Below are 10,704 nucleotides of genomic sequence, written 5' to 3' on the forward strand. Positions count from 1 at the left end.
TAATGGATGTTTGCAGCTGTTTCTCCTTCATTTGAGTGGTGCTTTGTCAGCAAATGGAGGTCTCAAAAGCTTTACCTTATCCATATGAGTAAGGTGGATTTTACTCTGATAATGCAGCTCTTGCCCAGTCCTACTTTGAGAGCTTTCTAAGCTAAGTGACTCATCTTCCTCCTCTGTATTGGACAATGTTTCTGGACTGTTAATAAAGTTGTGCAGTAATGTATCAGACAGTGTTTCTCTGCTGTTCATAAGGTTTTCCCTGGCCAATTTTTTGAGAAGTGGATGGCCTCCTCCTTCTTCCTAGTCTGTCTCAGTTTGCAAGCCGGCTGATACCTGTGCAACAGGTGCACCCCACTGGGTTTGGAACACCAGTGGCACAGCCTCAAGACTCACAGCAACACATCACCACAGTAGGACAAGCTAACAGACAAGTTTGTCTTCCTTAGCTGTTGGAAACCCCTCCAGCCACCCTTACCTGGACCCTGTGGCTAACTCCTCAATCTGTTCCAGTCCCCTGGAGTGATAGCATTCTCATTCAGATTCCAGGGACCTAAGAATAGTCAGTGAGGCAGGAAGCAGGGAGAGGACAGAAAAGGCAAAGGGGACCGGAACAGATCAAGGAGTCAGCCGCAGGGAGCCAGGTGAGGAGAGGGAACCCAGGCCACGCCCCACAAGCATCAAGGTGGGAAGCAGGGAGAGGGCAGAAAAGGCAAAGGGGACTGGAACCACAGAATTACAGTTTTGAAAAAGTATTTTTTTTTTGAGGTATAAATATTATATTGAGGTAACATGAACAATCTTTTTTTTAAATTATGATTTGGGTGAAAGTTTACAGAGCAAATTCATTTTCCATACAACAGTTCACACACATTTTGTTTCATGATGCTGATTGCAATCACCATAACATAACAGCTCTCTTCCCACTTACCCCCTGTTGTTACCTTTTCCCTGTGTCCTTCTTTCCTACACACCTCTGAGCTATCTCCCTGTGTAAAATACTGTCCTTTTGATCTCCCATGGTTGATTATTGTAAGAGAGTGTACCTACCTGGTAAATGTTAACCTTACATGCCTATCTATAGTTTGGCTGGAAGCCATGGTATTGAATTCAAATCCAGGTCCAAAGGGTGATTAGGGGCCATAGTCTCGGGAGTTTCACCAGTCTCTATCAGACCAGTAAGGCTGGTCTTTTTTTATGATTTTCAGTTTTGTTCCACATTTTTCTCCCACTCTATCCAGAATCTCTTACACTGATTCCTCTCCAAGTGGTTCACAGTGACAGCTGGCTACCATCTAGTTCTTCTGGTCTCAAGATCATGTAGGCTGTGGTTCACATGGTCCACTAGTCCCTTGGAGTAATTGTTTCCATGTGTCTTTGGTCTTTTTCATCTCTCTTTGCTCCGAACAAGGAGAGACCAATTGTTGCATTTTAGATGGCTGCTTGCAACATGCACAATCTTAAGTGTATAGATGTGTCACTTATGTGTACACCCATGTGAACACCACTCAGAATAAATATAAAACTTTCCATCATCCCAGAAGGTAGCCTCATACCCTTTTCTGCCGATAACTGCCCTCCAACCATGAAGTCACCACTTGCCTGACTTCCATCAACATACTTGCAAACTTCATACAACCACTTTGGAGTTTCCAAGTAAAGGTAAACATATATCTACCTTCAGAATTATAATGTTTCCAGGTATACATCCAAGAGAAATGAATTTATATGTTTGAGAAAAAAAAAAAAAACCTTGTACAAGAATGGTCACAACACCTTTATTCATTATGGCCCTAAACTGAAAATCCAGATATTCATTAGCAAGAGAATAGAAAACATGCTGGAGTATATCCACATTCTGGAGTATTATGCAGCAGTTAAAAAAATGATACATGCTACTCTGCACACCTGGGGTCACTGTGAGTTGGAATCGACTTGAAGGTTCCTAACAACACTAGAACTCAGACACACCCAGAAATGTATGCTAAAAATGGTGAACAAGGTCCGTACTCCAGTTAATAGTGCTGTCCCTGTCAGTTTCCTGGCTCCTTATATTGTACTACAGCTATATAAGATACCACCATTGGGGAAAGCTGAGTGAAAGGCATGTACTAGTTTTACAACTTCCTGTGAGCTTATACTTATTTAAAATAAAAAGTGAAGAAATTATAACCAGAACAGTAACCAAGTATGAGCTCTTTTTTTTTTTTTTTTAAGCCCGCGGGTGGCACAGATGGTTAACATGCTCAGCTCCTGAGGGAAGGGCTGGGGAGTCAAGTCCACCAAGAGGCACCTGGGGGGAGACCTAGTGGCTGCTTCCAAAACATCAACCACTGGGAACCCTGCAGAGCGTGGCTCTCCACTCACACACAGGCGGTCGCCATGAGCCGGAAGGGACTTGACCACAGCAAGTTAGGTTCCCTCACCTTTAAAAAAAAAACCAAGGAGATAGTGCATATGAGGCAAGTGGCCCCAAATAATCACCTCTCTCCTGCAGGAAATGTGTATGATTTTTCTACAAGTGAGCCAGAATACGCAATTCCTGCCTCTGACTCAGATACTAGTTGTTCACTAGATTAAAAACAAAAGCTGGTGCCATTGAGTCAATTTCAACTCGTAGTGACCCTATAGGGCAAAGTAGTACTTCCCATAGGATTTCCAAGGCAGGAGCTCTGGTGGCATAGTGCCTGAGGCATTTGACTTCTAACCAGAAGGATGGTGGTTCAAACCCTCCAGCCACTCTGCAGAAGGAAGACTGGGCAATCTGCTTCCATAAAGATTTACCACCTCGGAAACCCAATGGGGGTCACTATGAGTCAGAATGGACTCGATGGCAGCAAGTTTTGGGTTTTTAATCTTTACTGAAGCAGATGGCCTCATCTTTCTCCTGCAGAGTAGCTGGTGGGTCCAAACCGCTGATCTTTCAGTTAGCAGCCAAGTGCTTAACCACTGCACCACCAAGTCTTCTTGATAATTAGATTAAAATATCATGAACTGCGACTGCCCTATACCAGACACACTACAAAAGGAACACGTACACTAATTTTCATAACAGTGTGTATAAGTGCACTCAACAAATCTGCAGGCACATGGCACTTCTGATCAGAAATTCCACTGTTGTCTGTCTGTGTCCAGCTCTACCCATGAGTTTGCTTCACATTTTATCAAACAGAATCCTACCTTTTGGCATCATCATTATCCTTTTGGGGAAAAAAAATCACTGTTACTGTATTCCATATAATAGGAAGCTTAGAAAATAAGATAAAGAGTTGTTGTTGTTGTTGTTACATGCCGCACCCGACTCTTAGCAAGCCTTCCTGGGGTTTCTGAGGCAGCATCACTATGGAAGTAGATTGCCCCATCTTCCTTCTGAGGAGTGGCCAGTGGGTTTGAACCGCCAGCCTTCTGGCTAGCACTCAACTGCCTTAGGCACTATGCTACCAGAGCTCCTAAGATAAAGAGTAGGGAAAGAAATCCTATAAGCTGACCACCCAGAAGTAAACAATATTGACATTTAGTATTTATTATTCCAATTTTTTTTCTTTCTATGCATATAAGTGCTTTTAAACATAAATGTGAGATAATGATTTCTGTAAGCTTGTTTGACTTACTGATGTGTGCTCAACAATGTAACATTTCCCCAGATCATAAAATACTTTCTACCATGTGGTCTCCTGACCACCTAGAGTAATTGCACTCTGTGACCGTATAGTGCCTTAAGCAGTCTCCTATGATTGAACATTTAAATTGTGCCAGTTTTCCCCCATTAGAAACAATGTTGTAATGAACATCCGGAAAGCTAAATCTCCATGCACATTCGTGATAATGAATTCCCATCACATCCTTAGTCCTTGGAGTGGCATTGCTGGATATCCAAAATGTTAAAGCTTTTGGTTTACATAGCAAAATGATCTGCAGAAAGATGAGCATAATTTTTTAAATGTTATAAACAAAACTGTTACATTAACACATAAGATGATTTCCTGACAGAAAACTTATCTAGGATCAATTTATTTGGAGTGATTCTTCCTCCTTTGAGATAAATTGCCATGAGTATAGTCTCTTCTAACCAAAGAGTTATTATTGTTGTTACAGTTAAAAGAAAATAATTGACAGTGAGTGGTAACAGAAATGTGGATAATTTTTAAATAAAAATTCTGAACTTTTAATAGAGCATGTATTATTATCTACAGGTTTTTATCATCTTCCAGTAGCAAGTAGACCCTAGAAAACAAGATATTTAGTTCCCAGATAGATTTTTCACTTGGGGAAGCTGCTGTTTATATTGGCAAAGCAAGGTGATAAATTCACAAATGTCCAACATTTATTTTTTCCACTTACTCATAAGCACCTCATTCTATATTGTGCATATAATGGTGAAATTTTGTTTGAATATAGTGTATGAGATCTGGGTTATAAAGACCTTTTTCCATTTCAGTTTCCTCCTGGCATTTTCTATGATAATTTGTATTTTGTCAGTGCCATTGAAATTTCCCTGACAGAAATTCCTCATGCTGGAATTGATGATAAATACTTCTTAGCGGATGTGGGATTAGTTCTCTTTTATGAAATCATTGTCATATTATCTCTTGGCTAATTATGAGACTTTCCTTTTAGATTCTCTTGGAATCCTTTCTCAGTTCTAAACAGTCCTTCAAAGACACTTGCAAGGCATTCCAGGTGTTAGATTCCTTTAACCTAGAATGACCAGGAGTACAAGAGCTGTAAATGGCATGTTTTTACCTGTTCTAAATTAAGGAAAATTTCTTTCTCATATTGTAAATTTCGTGGCAAGTGTTAAAAATTACTAATCCATCTTATTTCTGGTGAGAAGTGGAATCATGATTAAAAAAAAAAAAAAATTCCCTAAAGAGCCCTAATACATGGCCTAAACAGACTACCAAGCATAACCCAACATGCACAAACAGCAGAAGATAAACTAGATGAGTGAGACCTTCTGAAAATTAAATTTTTATGTGCTTACAAAGACTTTTCCAAATGACTACAAGAAGAACCTATGGATTGGGAAAACGTATTTGGCAATGACATATCTGACAAGAGATTATCTATAAAATTTATAGAAAACTCCAACACCTCAACAACAAAAAGACAAATAATCCAATTTAAAAAAGCACAGAAGACATGAATAGACACTTCATCAAAGAGGATATTCTGGAGGCCAACAAAGACATGAGGAAATGTTCATGATCATTACCTGTTAGAGAGACGCAATTCAAAACCACAATGAGATGCCACCTTGCCCCAGCACTAGTAGCAAAGTTCAACAAGACAGAAAATAACAAATGCTGACAAAGATGTGGAGAGATTGGGACTCTCATATACTGCTGCTGGGACTGTAAAATGATACAACCACTGTGGAAAGCAGTATGGCGGCGATTCCTTAAAAAGTTGAAATTAGAAATACCATTTGACCCAGCAATTCCATTACTAGGTACATATCCTAAAGAAGTGAGAGCCAAGATGAGAACAGATATATACACACCCATGTTCATCGCAGCATTATTTACAATAGCAAAAATATGGAAACAACCTAGGTGCCCATCAACAGAAGAATAGATAACCAAACTATGGTACATACACACAGTAGAATACTATGCAACCCTAAAGAATAATGTAAAATCTGCAAAACACCGCATAACGTGGATGAACTTGGAAAACATTATCCTGAGTGAAATAAGTCAATCATAGAAGGACAAATATTAGTCCATTATTGTAAAAAGTCAATGAAAGGTTTCTATGTGGAAGGAATTTTCTTTGTTGGTTGGGAGGGGAGGGGTGGGGAGGGAACACCGATAGATAGATAAAGACAAGTATTGATTTGGGTGAAGAGAAGGGCAATGTACCAAATGTAAATGATCAACACAGTGCCATTGAGGAAAAGGAAGATATAGAGAGGTACATGGAAGGTGCAGACAACAAAGATGGTGGATAGATGGGTGGACAGGCTGAACCATTAGGTATGTGCTGGGGAGAATGTGCCTATGACCATGTGTAGGGTTGGCAGACAATGTTTCTACAAGTGTATTTGTATGTTCTGTAAGAATTCACAGGTATATAGTAGAGTTGACAAAGGACAAGGGCTGTAGTCACTTCATGGCCACAGCCAGCTACCCAGAGGGAGCAAGTAGTTGGACCTGTGCGCTCAGGACCATAGTCCCAGGGGACATCAAACTCAGTTGGCATAACATACTACACAAAATCATTGTTTCACATCCTACAATGGTGAGTAGCAACTCGGATCTTAAAAACTTGCAAACCCCCGTCAGGATGCAACAATGGGTCTCTCCTTGTCCAGAGCAAAGAAGAATGAAGAAAACCAAAGATGCGTGGAAACAATTAGTCCAAGTGACTGGTACACCATGAGATCCTCAGCCTATACAACTATGAGATCAGAAGAAATAGATGGTGCCTGGCTACCACTGTCAACCACTTGGAGGGGGATCTATGTAGGAGATATTGGATAGAGTGAGAGAACAATGTGAAACAAAACTCAAAATTATTCAAAGAAAAAAAGGGGGGGCCAGGTTTGCTAGTCTGATCGAGCCTGATGGAACCACTGAGACTATGGCCCCTAGCTGCCCTTCAGGTCTGGAATTGAACCCCCTCCTGTGGCTTCCAGTCAAACAAAAGACAAGCATTTACATTAGGTAGATACACTCCTTTGAGAGATCTATCATGGGAGAAGGGCTGTGTATGCACAAGGAGACTCCTGGGGGTGGCAGGCAGGAGTGCGTCGGAGGGAAGTACACAGGGAAGTGCTAACTGTGGGGAGGAAGTGGGAAGAGAGCTGTTGCAATGTGGGAAATTGCAGTCAATGTCATGAGACAAAGTGTATGTGAACTGCTGTATGGAAAATGAATTTGCTCTGTAAACTTTCACCCAAATCACAATAAAAATTTTTAAAAAATAATTTTCCCCAAAAGAGACTACCCTCTTTGACTATAGAGGTATACTTAATTGTACCATGTATTTTTATTTCCTTGTCAACTCATTACCTGAATCTGTTACTTACACTTGTCCCTTCCTCTCATCTGAGATGTGCTATACAAACTGAAAGAACCATTTTTCTGGGAGATAAATTAGGCTTCATATCAAAAAAGGTTTGTCACAAGTTTGAATAAACAAAAATTGCATGATTTTTAAAAAAAGTATATGTATATATATCCCTTTGATATATATATATGTATATATATGGATGTATGTGTGTCCCTTTGACTTTCACATGTTTAACATATACTATTAAAAACCGAATATAAGATTCTTAAAATTTAATGCAAAGGAGTTTTTAAAATACGGTTTAAATCTATCCACTACAGAATAATTTATTTAGCTGTGGTTTTTGTTTGTTTGTTTGATTGTTTTAAATCTAGGTAGTATTTTGTTCTTCACATTAGCATTTGTTGAAAATTTTTGTAAGTGAACATTGAACTCATGTTTTCCTTTCATGATATCAGGAGTATTCACTTATTATATAAATTTATATATTTATATATTCTCTGCTTTAAATAAACTCACTGTGTGAAAATGCAGACATGATTATAGGTTTTAAACATGAATTATTCACCAAAATATGAGTTATCCTTAGTTTCACACACCACCTAATACTTAAAGAAACAGTTGACATTCTTATGTACTTTATGCATTAAAATTATCACCTATTTATGCTTTTTTATTTGATTAAAATGCTTACGTGATTTAAAAATATATTAAAAATCATTGCCCTTTGTTTTTGCAAATTTACAAGAGTCCCTACTTTCTTTTTCTTTTTTCTCTAACAGATATAAGCTTACCAAAGTCGGCAACAATATGCTACACAGCTGCCTTGCTCAAAGCAAGAGCTGTCTCTGACAAGTAAGTGAATAATAACTTCTGCGGTCCTAATGCCTGCCCTGACTTAAGGACATGTGTTGCCTCGGAGGGCTTTCTCTGGAAGTTTCTCTTAGTCTATACGATCCCTGCTTATGAGCATGCATTTTCCAAAACCTGCTGATCTTTTCTTTCACTCTCAAAAGGAGAAAATATGTATCCCCAGGTACCACAAGGGTGTATGGGTCCCTAAAGAGGGGTTTATATGAAATTCTATGCCTCTGAGGTGACTATTTTTTTCTTTTTTTAACCAGACAGTAGATACCAAAAGGCCTGCTTGGGACTCACACAAAATGCTTTCCTTTTATTCACTTTTTGCATATTCCTCTCCAGCAGTCCACAGTTGGGTAGTAGTTGTGGAAACATGTACTATGGCCAAGGTGATGGTCAGCTCCCATTCCTCGCCTTATCAATTCCAGCAGCATTCCCCACACCAGGGCCCATTTAATTTGAGTTGCCGTTTGCCCATTTTACAGGCAGGTGGCTGTGACATAGAGAATTTCCTTAAGCACCTAAGGATGACTGGCAGTGAAAGAGAATAGATGCCTTACGTGTTTTTGAGTTCACAAATGCTTACCCTTCCTGGGCCAGTCCCTCTGTAGTGTTGAAAAGCAGTTAACAGAAACAGAAAACAGCCTCTGCTATGTCAGACAGGTTTGCTGTTCAGTGTGTGTGCACTTCAAGACCGAAGTAATTTTCTTTCATTCTTTTTTTATCCTGTAGATCGCCAGTACCTACTGCAACATCTTTTCTCCCTACACAGCGACTCCAGCTTGGGAGGGCAGGGCCAGGGTTGTCACAGCTTTCCCTGTGGTGTCTGCCTGCCAAGCACAGCTCTGGAGTTAGCCCTGGGTGTGAGGTGAGAAAGAGATTGCATGGTCTGGTTTTTTTCATTCACCTGGGCAGGTGCCTTGCCCACACTTTGGGCATGCACACCCCCTTGCCGGAACGGCCCCCCACAGGCTCGCCTGCTGCTGAAGCTGCAGCAACTTAACCCTCCACCGCAGCACTGACATCGGGTTGGGAGCCCCCTTTAAAATTCTCCCCAGTTCTGTTTTTAACCAAGTGCGCTCTCCTGTAACATAGCTCCCTCTTTTTCCTGCACTGTCTGCCCTTGTCAGTCCTCCCCCCGCTGCCCTGTGACCTAAGCAGGTACCTCTTAGAACAGTTAGACTAGCGATTTAGACAGAGAGACTTGACAGCTGAATCTAATTCCTGCCGCCATTAGATGCAAGCACGCTTTCTGCTTCTGCTGGGGTTTTTGTTGGCCTCGGTCTGAGGGGTCACTCAGAGGTTCCATGTAGTGGAGGTCTGAGAGCTCATGCCATTGGCTCGCTGTGACTTTATGGGCCCTTGATGTATAGATGCCTTTCCAGGTTGTTGCCCAAGCAGTGGTCCCAACTGGACGGTCTTTGTCTTTCTGCTTTTCAGGTTCTCTCCGGAGGCTGCCTCTCGGCGGGGGCTGAGCACAGCAGAGATGAATGCGGTAGAGGCCATTCATAGAGCTGTGGAATTCAATCCTCATGTGCCAAAAGTGAGTGTGTGGAATCCCCCTCAGGAGCTCGTTATGATAGCAGAGAAGGTGTTCACTGACCACAGTGTCATGTTTCCAATACGCCCAGTTATTAAAAGAATGAATTGCAACCAACAAATGTTGAGGCACTGTATAGTCCATCGTCATTAGCCTCATTTTTAAGTATTTAAAAGCTACAGTTGAGAGGCTTTGGGGCCAATTCTGGGCTTCACATAATAAGGATAAATTGATGGGCCTGGCTTAGGCAGGCCAGGTCAGGAAGTCTGGAATTGTCAAAATGTAAGGATCCCGAGGGTGTTGATGCATTTGATAGGAATTTCACACCAGTCCTCACTTAGAATTCAATCCAAGAAGTTAACCTTGTTGTGTATAAAAGTAATAAAAAAAAATACTAAGGTTGCTTTCCATGTCTCTATAAATAAAACATAGTCAGTATTGGGAAGAAAATAATAGGGGAAAACCTCAAAAGTGTGAAGAAGTATTTTTATTTCAATTTGTGGGTGCCATTTTGATAGGCATACAGGGTAGGAAATATTTGTGTCTTGTTAGCTGCACAATTGACAATTTATAGGTACCCATTATTTCCCACATACTTTTCTAAAATTGATTATAAGGGCATCAAATCTATTTTTCATTTCTATAATTGTTTCTATATTTCTCTACCAGTGTATTCAGGAGATGGATTTATATTTATGATTTACCTTTACCTGAGTACCTGCTACTTGATAGGCACATTAACTGAGGGCCTCTTTCAGTTTCTGGATATTTCTGGGAAAAGCATATTTTGACCTCTAAGAAACTATTCCTGCGGTTTGCCTCAGGGAGTACAAGGAAAACTTTGTTGGCAGGATGTCTGCTAAGGACTTACATTGGTGAAAAATGACAAAGGAAGGTTTTCCTCCTCTTGCATTGTTACAGTAATGTAGCAAAAGGGTGATGTGTGTGTGTGTGTGTGTGTGTATTGTATATGCGTGTATGTGTGATGATGATTTATGGAGTTTCCTATTTTAATTTATTTTGTTGATATTCACGGTGACAGAGATAAGTGATCTAATATCATTCCTGAGCTTTTACTCAAATCAATGTCATCCTTTCACATAACTGGATATTGAAGAGCAGTGCACAGTGCCACATTTGTATAAGGGTTTATTTGTCCATTCTAGTTCTAGTAGATAATGAACAACATGTATCTGTAGACTTAGGGATTGTACATAGGATGCTATTATACACACACACACACACACACATATATATATGTATGTGTGTGTGTGTGTGTGTGTATATAT

The 10,704-nt window shown here is 40.3% G+C and overlaps 1 protein-coding gene across 1 annotated transcript in view; it reads left to right on the forward strand.

Annotated features, from left to right (window-relative positions):
- ST7 (suppression of tumorigenicity 7) overlaps nt 1–10,704 on the forward strand; it is a 428,986-nt gene that overhangs the window by 378,660 nt on the left and 39,622 nt on the right. Inside the window, exons 11-12 of the mRNA XM_042782770.1 lie at nt 7,797–7,869; nt 9,316–9,418. Of these exons, the coding sequence (XP_042638704.1) occupies nt 7,797–7,869; nt 9,316–9,418 (176 nt within the window). The remainder of the gene's footprint in view (nt 1–7,796; nt 7,870–9,315; nt 9,419–10,704) is intronic.

Source organism: Orycteropus afer, unplaced genomic scaffold (assembly GCF_000298275.1).
Source record: "Orycteropus afer afer isolate SDZICR_OR568_19922 unplaced genomic scaffold, OryAfe1.0 scaffold00462, whole genome shotgun sequence".
Taxonomy (NCBI): domain Eukaryota; kingdom Metazoa; phylum Chordata; class Mammalia; order Tubulidentata; family Orycteropodidae; genus Orycteropus; species Orycteropus afer.